Source organism: Durio zibethinus, chromosome 1 (genome assembly GCF_047325235.1).
Source record: "Durio zibethinus cultivar Kanyao isolate XHJ-2024 chromosome 1, ASM4732523v1, whole genome shotgun sequence".
NCBI classification, from domain to species: domain Eukaryota; kingdom Viridiplantae; phylum Streptophyta; class Magnoliopsida; order Malvales; family Malvaceae; genus Durio; species Durio zibethinus.
Window position 1 is genome coordinate 4,930,829 of NC_143162.1, and position 19,089 is coordinate 4,949,917.

The 19,089-nt window shown below is 29.3% G+C and overlaps 1 protein-coding gene across 1 annotated transcript; it reads right to left on the reverse strand.

The window, feature by feature from the left end:
- Window positions 1–1,402: 1,402 nt before the first annotated feature.
- Window positions 1,403–3,513, reverse strand: LOC111311022 (putative xyloglucan endotransglucosylase/hydrolase protein 32). The gene is made up of 4 exons (XM_022910397.2): window positions 3,186–3,513; window positions 2,951–3,051; window positions 2,588–2,805; window positions 1,403–2,136 (listed from the first exon to the last, which is right to left on the reverse strand). The coding sequence occupies exons 1-4, from the start codon at window positions 3,508–3,510 to the stop codon at window positions 1,770–1,772; spliced, it is 1,011 nt and encodes a 336-aa protein (XP_022766132.2). The 5' UTR covers window positions 3,511–3,513; the 3' UTR covers window positions 1,403–1,769.
- Between the last annotated feature and the right edge of the window lie 15,576 nt (window positions 3,514–19,089).

The following is a 19,089-nucleotide window of genomic DNA, read 5'->3' on the forward strand; positions in this document are numbered from 1 at the left end:
GTTGTGTGAAATTTTCTTCTTATTCTTTTTTTTTTTTCATATTATATTTACATTGCAATTGCATAAATTATGTAATCAAGACTGAAGTTCCAGGAACTATGAGACGAAATATTCGATACAATTTGAGGAAGGATCCTGACCAGTCTGAGGTAGAAGATACAATATTTTCCTTTTTAGAGGCATTAATCGTTGTCTAGTCTAGACCTCAAAAAGAGGAGAAGTCATTGTATTTTTCAAGGAAAAAGAAAAGAAATCATAATGAATTAAATTATTAGGAAATGCCAACAAGACGAAAGGCCCAGTGCAAAAGATCTGGACTTTTGCTTGATCGCATATTTTTGGGTTTGGGAACATTCTATCATTTTCATTCTGTCCATTTTAAACTTTGAGAGTTGTAAAGCTCCTCACTAACGACCCCATGCTTTTCATACTTCCATTTAGCCAACATGGGGTCTTTCGTTTGAATTATTGTTGCGCAAAGCATCTCTAATTGCATTCATTACTCTATGGATAATTGCCATGATCAAGACAACAAATTCATGTTTTTTTTCCAATCATCGTTCTATCAGTTGCAGCTATTATTTAGCGTTAGTGTCAAGCTTGTTTTAGATTATTTGCTAGGTTGCTGGCTGGCCGCCTTTCTTGATTAGAAATTGAGTTGAAAATTGCATTAAATCAAATCCTCAAAACCCACCAATACAATGCCCTCAGGAATCTTTTTCCTTCCATCTTCATCGAGCTTGATCGAAAGAAAAAAAGAGCTGTCAGCTTTACAAGGCCTAATATGTCATGCAGTAAAGCAACAGAGAAACAAAAGAATGACAACAATCATCCTCTTATTGGAATTGAAGCTTCTGCAAATATATAACAAGGCAAACTATGACAGGTGCTTTTGGGAGTTGCAGTTTGCAGAAACAAACTCTGGAGCTCTCAACTTTTTTTGCTGATTAGGCCAAATCATTTTTCAGTCTAATGAAATGGATAAGTAGAGAAAAGAAAACAGTCAGGTTACAAAAGGGCAGAGTGAAGTTGACTTGGGGTTGGGGTATCCAAAACTTTGTCACTGTTGATTCACAAGTTTTTACTGGTTTTTGTCATGTGCCAGCATTATTAATATTACCACTTACTGGTAGTAGTCGTAGTAGTATTTTTTCTGCAATTTGTTTTTGGTGTACTTCTTGGATTCCCCATAAATCTATTTAGTCATTCATGGGTTTTGTGCCCTAATGAATAATTGATCATCATATTCTAACATGATCTCGTTTTTGATCGACCCATGTTTCATATGCTTCCAAACCATGAAGTATCAAGAAGAACTGAAGTGCCCCAACTTTCATGGCCCTCACTCATTTCAGACACAGAAATTCAATCAAATTTTACTATATATTAAGAAAAATAATAATAACAAAAAAAAAAACTTTTGCCTTTATTGAGAAATGAAAATTGAAACAACACACTCAAACCCCATGACCCCATATCTTTGGCTCCTTTATCATCCCATTCTCCCATCTCTTATTCTATAGAAAATTTTTTTCTTCCTTCGTATTTTTCCAAGCTGATATACACTCAAGAGAGCGCCACGCACACCAAAAATACAGGAATTCTTCTTCTTTCCTCTTCTCTTTAGGAGCCTTGGACTCTCAGCCACCCTTGCTTTAACATTTGTCGGCAAGTGGGACCCATCTCAAGACACCAAGAAAAAAAGTGGACAAATAGTAAAATTCTTTCACGAGAGAAGTAAACATTTAAACGAACTGTTACCAAGTTCACTAGCTCCAACATTCTGGAGTTAAGGCATGGTTCCTTTTGGGGTCCCTGCAATAGTTATAGACCATATGGTATCTTTGAACCCATCTCATTGCTCTATATTGTTGGCTGGTTAGGCCGCCGGACAGGGATGGCGAGGCAGAGACCGGCCGGCACCAAGCCGGTGCATAGGCGGAGCAGCCACTAGCTTTAAAATTGGTGTACTTTGCAACAAATGGTTGGTATCTATAATCAGCCTTGTATTTTCCATCTTCAGTTGCCCATGATGAGGCATCCCATATTGAACCATACACCCACATTGGCCTTAGAGGAAATGTTGCAGCGCTCTTCCTTGGATACCTCCTTATGGGCACATCATCCACTAGAAATCTGATATATATATATATATATATATAATAGATAAATCAATAATATAGCATCATCCAAACATTGCAAGAATTATTTCATGCATGTGATCTACTTTTGCATTGATATTTCCCCTGTTTAAATCACTTGACCAATATTAATAGTTATAGAAGGATTATTATAATCTCCTGACTTTTCTGCCTGATCACTTTGAGAAAGGAAATCACCAAAATGTTCACTATTCAAGTTCTAAATTATTGAACCCTGAAAAAGCAACAACACTTTACAGCCAATAGTGACAACTCCACATCCTCCCCAACACCCATCAATTCCCAAGATATTTTTTATAGTTTTCCTATTAGACATTATAATATGGCTGGTGGTCATTCTTAGTTCAACATTAATTCACGGTAGAATATTAGACCACAATGTTCATAAACATGATTTTAGCATTGGCTGGTTTCTAGATACTTACATGATCTCTTTAGGAAGCCAAAGAATGGCATAGTGGTGAAAGTCTTGGGTTGGATCAAACCAAAGATGAAACTTCATTTCCCTTCCAATGATTTTTCCATCTCCACTCCCTCTGATATACACATTGGTCTGTAAAGTATAAGGCTTCCCAAATGTAGTTCCAAGGAACTCTATGTCCACTTCATCATGGAATCCTGGATGAGCTTCATTGTTTGATAGCTGCCATTTTTATGATCATTTGTTGATTAGAGAGCAGCTGGAAAACCTTATAGTTTCAAGAAGCTTTACAACAGAGCAACTGAAATCAGAACAGTGCGTTAAGGAACAAATGTAGTGAGAAATTATAGGTTAGTTCAATTCTCACATAGAAAGCTGTTATGACCCCTGCGGTGTAACCAGGTTGGACCTTAATAGAGACTCCAAAATAACCAGAACGAAATGGACGAACTGACTTGAATCCACTTCCTGTTAATCAAATAGAAGCAATAAAATAAGGAAAAAGATCAGATTGAATATCCCCATCATCTAAAAACTAAAAAAACATAATCAGATGAAGGGAAGGTATTGATTAATATAAGCTAATAATACTAAGTAAAGACCTGAAGTTCTGTCAAGCCAGATTGTTAATGCATTTTGGTCTACACTTTGATGACCAGGACCCCAAAGATTTCTAAACCCATTATTAAAGCTCATAGACCTAAATTTAGAGCTTGGCCAGTAGCCAGGAGAAGGTGGCCAGTCTGCATTGGTTGAAGGAAACAACAGAATGAGAAGAAGTGAGAGAAAGAGAGCCATGAATAATGAAAGAGGGAAAGCAAAGGTGAGAGAAAGAAACTCAATGGTGAAAGTGGAATGATTGGGAGTGTATAAATGCTTGGGTGTGACTTGTGAGAGAGAGAAAGCAATGGGACAAGCGGTGTACATGGAGGAAGAGTGTGGCAATGTAATTTGATATTTAAAAAGAAAGATAAGTGGGTCCCCAAAGGGAGAGAGCAAATGAGGAAGCTGATGAAAGGGTAAACAGGCTCAAACTAAAACGGATTTCTCATAAATATGGAGATAAACAGGTTTAAGGGTGTCGCATTTACCAACTATAGTTCCTGGAAAGTAGAAAAGTACGTACAAAGTTTTTTTTTTCTTCCCCAGTCACCAACTACTTCCCTTCTCATTCATTATGAGAAAAACTGTTAGCTTGGCTTACATGGTTAGAAAACTAGCAGGAAAAGATGATCGGATCAATCAGATGCAGAAGGGTAGATGGGTATCTCTTAAATGTGTTCTTTTTTTTTTCTTTTTCCGCAGGATATTGTGCTATTCGGTTCTTTTTCTCTCATTGAATGCAATATGCATCTATGTCTCTCATCCTTGAAAGCCAACATCCATTGTTTTTCTTTACCATTCCTCTCTTCTAGTGTGCTGTCCTTAGCTATGGAGGTTTTAGCTAGTGGGTCGCATTCTGATTTTTGGTCAATTTTTTGAATGAAAATGTGAGTAATAGTGCTTTTTGAACCTCTGAACTTAAATGGAGTGGGTCACCAGCTATCCTGTCTGGGGCCCTGTGTTCGATCTTGATTACTGATTGAGAATTCAGATAACTTCAGCTAAGTATACTTATTATCTACAATGAATCAGTAATTTGTTGCAATAAAAAAAAATTAAATCAGATGGAACTTGCCCATCCTTTCTAGTAGAATTGTCATTTTCCAGCTAGTCACGTTTCTATATTTCTATGTCAATGAAAAACACAGCAAACGGACTGCTTTATCTGCCTAAAGTGATTGATAATGAAACTGTTTTCCGATACTCCTGTAATTTTTTTGTGATATTCAATATCGGATGAAGAAAGATTGAAAGAATCCTAAAAACTCTGCCATTTTTAGGACCATTAGTAACTAAAATCAGGATCTCAAGTACATGTATACATACCATAAACATGCACACTTCTCCTTTTCTATGATAAAGAAGGTAAACACAGGCAACATATTCTACCCATTGAGTATTTAATAATACAGATACATGTGACAATCTGAAAACAAATACTTTGATCACATCACTGTATTCAAAGTCTCCATTTGGGAGTCCAGTGAGTATGCTCCCACCGCACCAAATGATTCATTTCAAATTGGACACTATCTTACTGTCTACAACCTACGTCTTTGTCATCAGGACCAGCATCCCAATTTGTACGTAGGTTGCGTATCCAATTTGATTGACTCTATATAGAACTGAAAATCCCCATGTTTAAAACAAAACTATAATACAATGAACGGTGGTCCAAAAAATGTGATGCTATTTTATATATACGTGCCTGCATAAATGTCTATGTGCCCACACGGGATCATAAAATTGCGATCTTATAAATAAATTTCATATATTGTTTTTCAATTAAAATAGCAACACATAAATTTGGTTATCCCACATAAATGGATGCAAGAAGACTTGGTTACGGATCAAAGCCATTTAATTTGGCTTTTGTCCTTATTATATGAGCTTTTCTCAACAGCTCTTTTATGAACTTTGATTTGGTGGACCATTGGCTTTAAGAAATACATATGATCAACGTAGACCGTAAATTCACTTTTTATTTTTTATTTGTCAAATACATATATAGTCTTGAAATAGAGTTCCTTTCATCGACCTATAATTAAGTTAATTATAATAGTATTATAAGAAAATGAAAAGAAAGTCACAATTGGAGGTAAAACTAAACCCTAATTATGGTTAAATACCGTACCAGAGACATAATTATTTCATGGTAACCATATTTTTCTATGAAAAAATGAATGCTTTATGTTGATGCAACGATTGTTGGACTGGTTCATGTTATGAATTATTCTGTCTTGGAGACCGAATGTGATCTCCTTAATGGTTTTGTCCTCTAAGAGAAAGTGCTTCAAGAGGAAAAAAGTGGTACCTTACTTAAAAAACTATAGTCCAATTTTGATTATTAGATATGAAATCCTTTTTCTCGTCAACATTAGTCTTTCTAATCAAGGACTGGTCAGTGGACCGTGTTCTATGAGGAACGGGTGTGGATTCTCGGCTTTTAAACTGAAGAATTTACGTCGTGGTTGTTGGAGGTCTAATTACAGCAGTGGAATTATGTCTTGCATGGTTGCTGGGGTTGTTTTGTTTCTCATCATCCGATGCTGCCACGGACATTCTAGTTGTCTTTCTGTTAGTTGGCATAAATGATGCCGTGGGCACGAAATTGGTGAGTCTTCACAATGGTGAACTGATCAGTTTTGGTGGACGTAGTGGTGGTTTTTCCACCATTTTAGTCTTTGCTGCTTGTTTAAGAAATGGTCTAGTAGAAGCAGCAGCAACGAGAGCCCCAACTAAGCTCAACACATGTACATATGGTGTTTCTGGAGGTAATCCGGGGGTCTCGGGAGCGGGTAACTTGATTAGATCGCACACAGGTGGCTGGCTTGTTGGGCTTTATGGCACATTTGGGTCACTGTTTTAATATTGTTGCGGAGTTGCAAGCTGCTAGGTTTGGAATATTATTCGCTTGGAGTTAAGGTTTTAAACATGTGGAGTGTGAACTTGATGCTAAAGTGGTAATTGAGTTGATAAATGGTGCTGATATTGATTTGCATCCTATGGGAATTTGATTGAAGATATTTGGGAGATTGGTCTCACACTTTTAATTATGCATGTTAACTTTTTTACCCAAGCTTTGGCTAAAGGGTAAGTGAAATATAAGCTAGATTTTGAGATACTACCATGGATTCCGTCGAGTTTTATAACGTCGTTTCTTCAGGCTGATGAGCGATCAGCTGTTGATTCCCAGGAAGCTTTAAAATTTCTTAATTAGTACTGTTTCTTTTATATCCCCTTTTGTAAGCAACAAAATCAAAATGGAAAGTTTCAACATAAATTTAGTAAATGTAGCAAACAATGTAAAATATAAAAATTTAACTATTAACATGAAAAGTAAGAGATTTGATCTCACGAACCTCCTAATAATAGTGTCCGACAATGCCACGTGAATTTGAAGGATCTCCAAAGATAAAAATCAAATAGCTAGCTAGCTTTGTCGTCGTCAATTTCTGACTTTTAAAATCCACCCTTTTCCAATTTCATTGCAATTAAAACACTGGTTATTCCTGTCTAGCTAGGCCTTTGTGGTCACCACTCAACTTGAAAAGGACTAATTCTTAGCTAGTGTTGTGAAAATTCCAGTTGCTTGAGGCCTCCTGCTGGGACGAAAATATTGACAAAATCACATACCTAACTAAAAAAAAATAGTGCCACTATTGTGTCGGTAATTGCTAAAGGGAAGAAGCAATGCCGCATGGATCATCCAGGATGGCAATGAGACTGGGACCCATTTTCGCCGACAAATCTAGGATGCTTATGTATGATGTGGGCAATTTTTATCATAAGTAAAACTTAGGCTCTTCCTCTTGGAGATCATCTAATATTTTTTTAAAAAGTAATTTAAGATAAATTTGTGAATAATTACATGATTTATAATAAAATATTAAAATTTTTAATTTTAAAGGTAAAAGTTTATATTTTGATAATTTTAATTATAAAAAACACTTAAGACAAATTTTGATTTCATTAGCTTTCTTTTTCACTCTTTTTTATTACGTATATCCTTAGGTTTCATTTTATTATGATTTTTATAGGAACTGAGTTTACCTAAAAACCCTTACTTTAAAAAAGTAAAATTTACCATTAATCACCAACAACCTTATATGATTTACAAACATTACCATAAAATCATCAGCAATAACCATATCATAAAGACAAATGTAGACACATAACCATATCATAAAGACAAATGTAGACATCGGATTTTATCCGAGTTTATATTTTTTATAATTGGAAAAAATTAATTAATTAAAAAAATTAAAATTTTAAATAAAAAAAAAAGAAGAAAGAAAGACAAATGAAAAATCCAAACAGAAGAAGAAACAAAATGGAAAGGGCTGGTGCCAACGGGTGTCGTACACGGCACCGCTGGCCACCTACTCCCTGCTAAGCTACCCCAGCCATCATACCACCCTTCGTCCAGTCCCTTTACTCCATTAGCACACGTAACCACCGTTTCTAACCTTATAAAATATTTTATCTCCTTCTTCCAAAATGGTCGAAGATCCCCTCACCAGAACACCAGAAAAAACGCACACTCAAACCAATAGCCACCACAAAAAAAACCTCTCAGACACAAAAAAAATGCAAACCAAACACCCTTCAAATACCCAAACAGATTTATGAAAATACAAAAAAAAAATAAAAAAATAAAACACAGTCCTCCCCACAGGGAAGAACCCAGCGTCGAGTCACTTGCACCAAGAAGAAGGGTATCAGTTAGTTTTCAAAAAAAAAAAAAAAAAGAAAAGAATACCGAAAACTTCAAAACTCTATCTACGCGAATTAAGGCCGTTTCCGGTGATGGAGCACCAAATCTGAGCTCAGGAGATTGAATGAAACCTCCTGGTCAGTTTTGAAGTTTTCGATCACCGACGTCCACCATCGACGATGGACCAGGTGGCGGCCGGTGCGATGCTCTGATGGTCGAACGGTGAGAGCGTCGGACCTTTCCCAGAACCCTTTTTCCCTTTTTTTTCCCTCAGAAACAGAAAAGTGAACTAAAAAAAAAAAGCTGACTTTTATAAAGAAAACATAAAAGCAAAACGATGTCATTTTGAGAATAGGGCCAAAACGACCCCGTTTCAAGCGTAAAATGATCCGCGCGTGGACCGAACCCGACCCCAGATCCACTCAAACCGATTCACCAACCCGTCTCAGCCACCCTCAAGCCGGTTTGGACAAACTGTTAGTGAATCGATCGAGCCGGTCCGAACCGCTGAATCACCCAAACCGCTTATTGAATCGTCGAACTAGTCAGAGCGGTCCAGACCAACATTGACCGAACCATTGACCTGTTGGGTTCAGGTAAAAATTTTTTTTTTTTAAATTTTTTATTTTTTTATACATATTATTATTTTTGTTATTTTAAGTTTTTATATTTATGCATGATAAAAATGTTTAAATTTATTAAGATAAATATCTAATTATTTTTAATAATAATAAATAATAATAAAAGTAAGATAATAATTAAAATATATATATTAAAAATGCTTAAAAAGAAAGAATAATAAGACTTTTGATTATTTCTCTGCCTAGATGTTGGAGGGAATAAAACATATTCTTAAAAAATAATTTTTGTCTAGATGTTAGGGAATTATTATTAATAAATTTTCAAAAAAATAAAATATATAAGAAATTTTTTATTAATTTTCAAAAATTATAGAAATTGAACTTGCTTCGAAAATTCGTCTAGATGTTGAAAATTTTTAAAGATGTTCACGTTTTAATTAAATCCCAAACTTAATCCCTAAACCTTTACCCTAAATCTATTTCAAAACCTTAAAGATACGTGCAAAAATCTCATATGAAATATTTTGTTCCCGAATGCTGCCTAAATGATGGGGTATTTAGGAAACTTTATTTCATTAAGTTTTTCACACGAGTTCTTAATTCACATTAATAATAAGATTAAAAAATAAAAAGTATAATAATTCAGGTAAAAAAAATTTTAAAAAAAAAAATTCTAATTTTTTTATACATATTATTATTTTTGTTATTTTAAGTTTTTATATTTATGCATGATAAAAATGTTTAAATTTATTAGGATAAATATTTAATTATTTTTAATAATAATAAAAGTAAGATAATAATTAAAAAATATATATTAAAAATAATTAAAAAGGAATAATAATAATACTTTTGATTATTTTTCTGCCTAGATATTAGAGAGAATAAAACATATTCCTAAAAAATAATTTCGTTTAGATGTTAGAGAATTATTATTAATAAATTTTTTAAAAAATGAAATATATAAGAAAATTTTGATTAATTTTCAAAAATTATAGAAATTGAACTTGCTCCGAAAATCTGCCTAAATGTTAGAGATTTTTAGAGATGTTCGCGTTTTAATTAAACCCTAAACTTAAACCCTAAACCTTTACCCTAAATCTATTTCAAAATCTTAAAGATACATGCGAAAATCTCACATAAAATGGTTTGTTCCTGAATGTTGCCTAAATGATGAGGTATTTAGAAAACTTCATTTCATTAAAATTTTCACACGAGTTCTTAATTCACATTAATAATAAGATTAATAAATAAAAAGTATAATAATAAATTGAGATCTTAAATATAAATAGTCATACCTAAATTCTGCCTAGATGTTGGAGAGTCGAGGTGGTCTCATTGTACCTAAGAACCCAATTTTTAAATTGCATTTCATTTTACATGACATCCATTAGCATACATATGTTAGCGTGTTATTATCAATAATTATCGACATTATTCTCTCTTTAATTTACTGTTTGATGATAAAATATTTTATAATAAAAAAAGAATAATACATTTTTAAAAAAATTTTTGTGATATTATAAAATAAAATAAAAATAACATTCTGAAGAAAATAATTTTTTGTACTATGTCTAGATATTAGAGAGTTACTAACAATTATCTTCTATAAAGATTGTTATTTCATTTTAAAGATTATCGTGTTAAATCTTAAGCGAAAAGAGTTATTTTAAATTCTGCCTAGATGTTGAAGAATTTTAAAATAATTCTTTAACTTCAAGATTTTCTCGATATTCTTAAATAAAGAGTTTTAGCAAAATTTTATTTTTTCAAATGAAGGGAATTAGTATTAAATTTCAAGTCAAAATCATTTTTATCCAACATCGAAAATAGCACATAATTAAATGGTATCAATTTATGGGCGTTGTGGGGGTGCTAATCTTTTCCCACATGTAACCGACTCCCGGACCCAATTTATTTTTTTCGTAGATCAAAATTTATCTTTTTGATAAACTTTAAATCTGTTTTTATAATTTTATTAAAAAGATAAACTTTTAGGTGACCAATTACACTCTAAAAAAGATTGATGGCGACTCTCTTTTCATTTACTTCGATTTTAAAACTCTTTTACGATCAATTACACTCTAACAAAGATTGGTGGCGACTCTCCTTTCATTTACTTCGATTTTAAAATTCTTTTACGTCTGATGATCTCAAAACCGTTACGACAACAAAAAGTGGCTCATAATAATCATTAATTTCATGATTACATTCATATAATGTGAAGAATTAGGTAAAATATGATGCTTAATATTGATGGGATCCAATCTTAAAATAACAGAATGGTGTGATAAAAATCTCTTTATACCAACCACTCGAATGACGCTTGAGTACATTTTGGATCAACGTTCCAATGTTCTTCAATATAAATTTAAGATAACAATCATTTAAGTAGTTAATTACTACAGGTTATTACCAATGGGAAAAGTGAACTTTTTTTTTCACATTTTTAATGTTGATTATTTATATATATATATATATATATGCAGCTTAGAATATATATAGGATACCGAGAACATCAAATACAGTTCACTAGTAAAAGATTTGCTAAAGAAATTATAAAAGACTGAAACTTCTTTTTTTTTTTTTTTTCTTCAGGTTTGTCTGAATTATTGAAGAAGAAAAAATGCCTTAGCCGACACAAATGTTTCCTTTCCTCTTTGGCAATTTCAAAGTTGCTTCCAAGAGACAATTTAAAATAAAACAATATAAGTTAGACAAAGATTTATTATTCACTAAAATTAGATAAGGCTCACTCTCTCTCGCCTACTTCTCTTTGGGGTCTGAAATCTTAGATTACCTGAAATCCTACACATAAGTCGAGTGTCCTTTAAGCGACCATAATTTTCCCTTGCGAAGGGAACGGGTGGATACAGTAACGAGGGGGAGAGATGGGGGTAACGTCCTTTTTAGTCCCAAGTCCTCTGTTCTTGACCATCTACCTTTTAGGGAAGGAAAAGAATATGCACTTGACCTTATAAACTAGCTGCCTCAAGCCTCTTATTCCATCCGCATACTTTTAAGGGATGAAATAGAAGAGGGACTTGACCGCTTCGTTGTTCTTTGCTTTCTTTCGATCGGTTGTTATCTTTCTTTTTTGTTTTCTCTTCCCTTCCTAAACTATTAAGCCTAAAAACCAAATCCCTCATATTCTAATTTTTTAGAGATATATAATTTATAATATACTAGTGAGTTAACTTGAAGAAAATACGTATTGAAATGACTTAATTTTCGCCACTTCAATAGCTTATAAATAATGATATTGCACCTTTTTTTTTTCATCCAAATGTCAGCATATAATAATGCAATTAGTGGTGATGTCATTTCACTGAGATTTTTCTAATTTGGACTTTGACTTGATCAGATTTATTATATTATGGTGTCTGAGTAAGTTTAGTTTCACGACTCAAGTCATATTAATTCACAAAAATTAAATAAAATCATAAATCAAATAATAAAATAAAAATATATATGATTTTTATTTTTAAATGCTCAAAAATATATTATATGTTTTTTAAAAAAATATTTTTTTTTCCTTCAAAAACTACTGCCTTGGCCTTTAAAAAAACCTATCCATTTCCTTCTCTCTTTAAACAATTTTTTGTCACATATATTTGTTTCTTTTTCCAAGTGTGGGTGTTTGTATTTCTAGTAATAGTAAGTAATAAAAATGTTAAACAAGTAATGAGAACGTTATGGAAGTAGATTTACGACATTTTATCATCTAATAATAAAAAAATACATATTTATTGTATAATCTTTTAAAACTTTTATTGCTTTGTTCAAAATGCACTTAAATTTTGCTCTTTTGTAAAAATGAAAAACGTCCAATAAATTGAATCTCAATTTAAAGATTCTTCCTTTTTTTTTCCTTAAAGGAGTAGTTATAATTCTTTATTTTTTTAGTTTCTTTCATTTTTGAAACTAATATCATATCATGTATAATATTATATTATAATACATATCGTAAATGTTTTGGGATCTTCAGACAAATTTAAAAAGAAAACAGAAGTTGTCACAAATTTTTTTATTAAGTGTGATTGATTACTTATTAAAATTTATCTTTTTAATAAAATCTTAAAATTTATTAAATTTATTAAAAAAATAATTTTTAAGTCTACAAAAATAATTTAGGCTCGAAAATATGTTACGTGTGAGAAAAGATTAGCACTCTCACAACATCTATTTTAAAAATCATACTAATTAATCATGCGTTATCTTTTATTTTTGACAAAGAAGTTTTTATTTTGTATTTAAAAATGATTTTCATAATTTTTCTTGTTATAATAAAAAATATTTTTTTAACTTTTGTTTGAAAAATAAATAAGAACCTTATGTATTGAATATTTTTAAAAATATTCTAATACTTTGACGATATTAGAAGAAATTTTCTTACTTAAGTATCTCTTAAGAATCATTATTAACAATCATTACTCAAAATTCTCAAGAATCTCATCATTAGCGGTTCATATTTATCTTTAAAATTAATATTTACTATGTGCATAATAAAATATGATATTTATAATTTAATCTAAATAAATTTTATAAAAATTCATTTCTTATTTTATTTATTAGAAAAAAAATTTTTATTAAAAATTATTCTAAATACTTGAATACATTAACGGCATTTTAGATAATTTTTCTCACATAAAAATTTTTAAATCATCAATACTCAAACTTTTTTAAAATTTTATCCTCGAAAATTTTCATTTTTGCTTCTTTTTTTAAAATAATCAATTTTTTGCAAATAATATTATTCATGCATTATCATAGATAATTTTATTACTAAACATTTTTTCTTTTGTCAGTTTTTATTTAATTATTTTTATTTTATAAAAATCTTTTATATTGAATATTTTTTAAAATATTCTATTATTTTAATAATATTTTATAAAAACAATCTCACTTCAAGAATTTAAGGAATCACTACTGGGACTTTCTTAATATCTCAATTTTAAAATTTTTTATTTTTTATGTTTTTATTATTTATTATATTTAAAAAATAGAATTTAAAATTTATTTTGGGGCATAAAAAGATTGAAAAAAATAATAATAGTGAAAAGATAAAGAACTAAATTAAAAAAAATTAAAAAAAAAATACTTAAACCAAGCCTCTCAATGGCCTCAACGGTCTGGGCTGTTCGGGTAGTTCGGCTCATCCAGAAGCTTTCTTCTGTTGTTCGATCGATTTTTGAATGGTTTGGGAGTGGCTTAGATCGGTTTGCAATTGGTTTGGTTAGACCGGTTAAAAGTTTGTCAGTAAAGCTGGTCGTGGGTCAGGAGTGCAAATCCAGTGTTGGATCTTGGTCGCCGGGTAGATCCCCTCCCCTTGAAACGACGTTGTTTTCTCCTTTTTTTCATTTCTTTTAAGCTATAAAACCCAAAATTTTTTTGGTTATTTTCTGTTTCTGCTTTCTTTCTCTAAAGGAAAGTGCTTTTCTCTCTACAAAAGAAACCTAGAAACTCTTAAACCTAGTTTTTGGTGGAGTGCAGCTGTGTTGGCTGACGTTTCTCACATTGTCGTGCCGTCATCGATCCTTGCCGGTGCCATTATTGGTTGTCAAAAATTTTCGATAAACCCACAAAAATCCTTTCGACCTCTTGACTCCCAATCTGGCCTTCGTTTCGTCTAAAACTAATCCCAAATTCCTAGATCTAACCTTAAAGGTTTTGGCCAAAAAGATTTTTTTTTCTGGCACTTTTTTGTAGGTTGGTTTCAGATGGTCTTTTTGTGTGTGTGTGTGTGTGTGTGTTTTTTTTTTTTTTTTGGTGGGGGAAAGGCTATAGCGGTAGGTTGTGGTTTTGCATGAGTAGAGTCAATCAAGCATAAATGAGGTTCAGTCAACCTTGATTTTTTTTATGATGGGTGTATGGTGAGCGATGGGCTTGGTTTTGAATTAGTGATGGCAGGAGATGAAAAGAAGGATTGTGGTGGTAGGTTGTTGTTATGGAAGGTCGATTTTAGGAGGGATAAGGTGGGGCTGTGGGTTTGTAAAGGGTGTTGGGTTTGAAAAATAAAAGGGGTTAGGTTGAATTTAGTGGTGGTGTAGGTGGCTGATGATGAAAATGGGGGTTGTCAAGTTTTGGTTCAAGGTAGATGGGCAGTGGGAATTTTCTTAATGGGCATTACTTGTTGTTCAGCTGGGTGGTCAGGGTGAGGCGCTGGGGATTGGTGCGAGCATCAGTGGTGGTCTCGGTTGAAGCCTTAGGAAAGGATGCTAAAGTTTCGAAAAATTTTTGTTTCTCCCCCTTCTGTCTGCGCATTTTTTTTGCTTCCTTCATTGGTACGATCCTTTCTGGGTTCTTGTAGAACCACAAGTCAGATTGGACACAAAAATTAAATTAGTTTCAGAGTTGCAGCAGCAAATGCTGCATTTGAGATAATGTAGCTTGCAGATTTTGAGATACTGGGTTTATGATGGTTTTGGGCTGGGATTAGAGGGTAAAGCTAAAGGTAAAAATTGAAAAGCTAAAAGAATGGTGCAAGGAAGGAAAGAGAACCTAGGAAAGTTGGTTGCCATGGTTGACTAGTTTTAGGTTTTTTTTATTATTATTTTTAAATTTTCAATTAATTAAAATAATTACTTTTAAATAAAATTAAATTGAGCCTTCGAAATTAAAAAGACTCATTAAATTTTAGACTTTTAAACTCGAATAATTTAATTTTGAATCGATTCAAATTAAATTAGATTAAATTTTACATTATGTAAATTGATTCAAAAATAATTAATTTAAGACAAATATGAACGAGTTTAATTTAATTAAATTTAATTAAATTACTTTAAATTAATATGTTAAAATTAAATTTGAATAAATTTAAATTAATTTAGATAAAATTAGATGTTTATAACATATATAAAAATTTGATAAAATATATTTATGAGAACGTTTAAATAGATGATATTTTTTTTCTAACACGTAGAAAAATTCTTAAAATTTTTTTTTGTAATGATATGTAAGATATTTCCTAGTAATATCTAATAATAGTAATAGTAAGCAATAAAAATGATAAACAAGTAATGAGAATATTATAAGTAGATTTACGACATTTTATCATTTAATAATAAAAAAATACATATTTTATGCATAATCTTTTAAAACTTTTATTGCTTTGTTCAAAATGCGCTTAAATTTTGCTCTTTCGAAAAAAATGAAAAATGTCCAATAAATTGAATCTCAATATAGTTGTAATTTTTTTTATTTGTGTTTCTTAAACATTCTTCCTTTTTTCTGAAAAGAATAGTTGTAATTCTTTATTTCTTTAGTTTCTTTCATTTTTGAAACAAAAATCATATCATATATCATATATAATATTATAACACACAGAGAAATCTGATAAGGTCTATTTACACGAATACTTAAATGAATGGTTTCTTTTTTTAACATGTAAAAAAATTCTTAAATTTTCTCTTTATAATGATATGTAAGATATTTCCTAATTGAAGCTATTTATCAAAAAATATATATTAAAAATTATTTAATTATCCAAACTTTCTTTAGTTTCTTTCATTTTTGAAATTAAAATCATATCATATATCATACATATTATTATATTACAACATATATAAAAATATGATAAGATCAGTTTACATAAACACTTAGATTGATAGTTTGTTTTTTAACATGTAAGAAAATTTTTAAAATTTCTCTTTATAATGATATGTAAGATATTTTCTAATTTTAAGTTATTTATAAAAAATATTAATTTAAAAAGTATTTAATTATCCACAACTTTCAAATTTAAGTGGGATCAGTTCAATTATTTTTAAGTTGTTAGGGAAAAAATCTAATTTAAATATATATTTAAAATACATTTCCAAATAATCTAATATATATTTTTCAATTTAAAATTTTCAAATAATGAGATATTATCTTTTAAAATAGGTTTTCTAATAATATAAATATATATCTTTTAAATCTAAAAATTTCAAATATAGTGATATATATTATAAAGTGGATTTCTTAATAATTTAAATATATGTCTTTTTAAATTTGAAAATTTAAAATATGAATTTTATTTTTAGAGATTTGATAATAATCCTTTATTATTTGATTATTTTTAAATTTAAAAAGACCAAATATCACATACATTAGAAGATAGTTTATTCTTTAACAATACTCTCAATGTTTATTTTATTATTATTATTTTTTTACATTTATACTTGTAAAGAAATGATATTTTAACCTATGAGATGCACAAAATTTTTCATTATATTTTTATAATTTTGTATATAAAAGATGCATAATTTTTATTATAGTTTTTTTATTATATGTGCATTACATATTAAAAAGTTAAAATCAATATTTTTTTTATTTTTGAAATTTTTATGAAAACTTTGAATACTCTGTTCGTTCCATACTATATACATGGATTTTATAAAAAAATTTTGACAATTCATGGATGTTGGAGCGAAGAAGGAAAATCGATTAAGCACAATAATGACTTTTTTGAAGTATTTTGACAGTTGATGGTAAAAATTATTAATCTAATTGTTTAGCCATTGTTTGTTGATTTATTTATTTATTTATAAAAAATTGTATAGGCTTATTTTTAATTGTTGATTTTGTTACTCTTTTCTTTTATATTTTTTAATTTATAAATAAAGGAAAATGATTAAAATGTAGTAATAATTCTAACATAATTATTTTATATAAATGGAAAATCATGTTTATTTATTTGAAATTAAGTTTTTATAATTTAATTTTTTTATAAAGTATTATTGGTTTTTTTTTCTTAAAGTGAAACATAAATAGTAAAATATAAATATAAATTCTTTTACCTTTGAAATTGATTATAAAATATCGTGAACGAGAATTGATATCTTCTCGCTGAAACTTTTTTACAATAGATTTTAAAATAATTGTTTAAAATTTAATACTATTACTTAAAATAAAAAACTATTTTATTTTAATTTTTATCGTAATACAATTTTGCATTAAATATAAAACTTAAAATAAGTATAAAAATTAATTTGATAAATTTTATAGATGTTAAAAGTCAATATATTATTAAAACTCATGCAAGAAATGTGCACACAAGTTATTGCGCACATTATTTAAACATTTAAAATTATTATTTTTTAAATAAATAAAATTTATCCTAAAATTATATAAATATGTAGATGTATAAGAATAATTACATAAGATGAAAATAGCATAAATTAAAGAAAGTTAAATTGAAGTGATAAATCTTTTAGTTTTTAATTTAATATTTTGTTGGTGTATTCAATAATACTAGTTATATATATATATATATATATATATATATGTTTTGGATATTTTATTTGTCCCTAAATATTATTACATGTTTTGAATTTTTTAAGTTTTAATTAAAATTAAAATTTTCTTATGTTTTAATATTTTAATTATATTATTTATAGTTTATATATATATTAAATATTTAAATAATATTAATTTATATATATCTAAATTAAATAAATAAAAATAATTTGTGCATTACGTGGATAATAAGTTAATAATTAAATATTTTAAAATTACTTTTATAGTTACAGCATTGGCCAAGTCAATCCAAATCTTGTGCTTAAAACGTGTCTCTAGAGGTGTTCATAGGCCGGGTTCATATTTAATATTAATAGTTTATATGTTTGTCTAGATTCGATTTGGTTCGAAATTTTGGACCTCAAAATTTTTTTAAGCCTAACCCAAATTAAAAAAAATAAATCTCAAACTCACTCATTAAACTTTATTTATATAATAAAAAATAAAAAATGATTAAATTAAATTTAATGGTATTATATTCAATTTACACACATATATATAAATTAAAAATGAAAATTATATATAATTAATAATAAAAATAATATATATAATTTTTGTTATATATGCATGTGAATTAATGTATATATAATTCACATATATATAAATAAATAATTTATATATATATGTGAATTTAGGTTAGAGCCAGATTCGAGTTTTAAATCTTTATCTAAGGCTCAACCTGAAATTTAAACGATTTTAAAAATTACGTCCAAAACTGTTTAATGAGTTTTAATTTTTTTATCCAAACTTTTTCAAAATTTAGAGAAGCTTTTGAACTTGGACAAATTACTCGACCATTGATTAAGTCTACATATCTCCTATTCCTTTCATGTTGACATTTTCTTTTTTATTCTCAAGGTAATATCAAGTTTTATTTTTAACAGATTTTATTTTCCATCCAAATAAAATCTGACATTATCCCTTCATTTGTTTTATATCGTAACCTTCACAGCATACATTTTTTTTAAAGCCAATTGAGCTAACTAGCTGTTAATAACATTGTCTGTCTACACCTTGTTTGTGTAGTTAGCTTTTAACAAGTAACATAAGTAAAAAAAAAATCTTATAATGCATTTGATTCAGGGAAATTCACAAATTTTTCTTAAAATCTTGATGGTGGATATTTATTTCTCATGTTTGGTTTAAAGTAATCCGATCACAGGAGAAAATGTTAGATTCCTAACAGCACCCAAAATCCTATAATCAAAAACTCACATCTTCTTATAGTATTTTAGGATTTTGAAGGAGAAAGTTGCCTTATTTTCAAATTTGACTTAAATAAAAAATTTATTACATATCCGTTATCCATTTAAAAAGTAAGCCTGGAAC

Coding starts and splice junctions, on each gene's coding strand:
- LOC111311022 (XM_022910397.2), bottom strand. CDS start 3,510: ATGTACACCGCTTGTCCCATTGCTTTCTCTCTCTCACAAGTCACACCC. Junction 3,052..3,185: donor CTGGCTTGACAGAACTTCAG/GTCTTTACTTAG, acceptor TTTGATTAACAG/GAAGTGGATTCAAGTCAGTT. Junction 2,806..2,950: donor GGGTCATAACAGCTTTCTAT/GTGAGAATTGAA, acceptor TAAAAATGGCAG/CTATCAAACAATGAAGCTCA.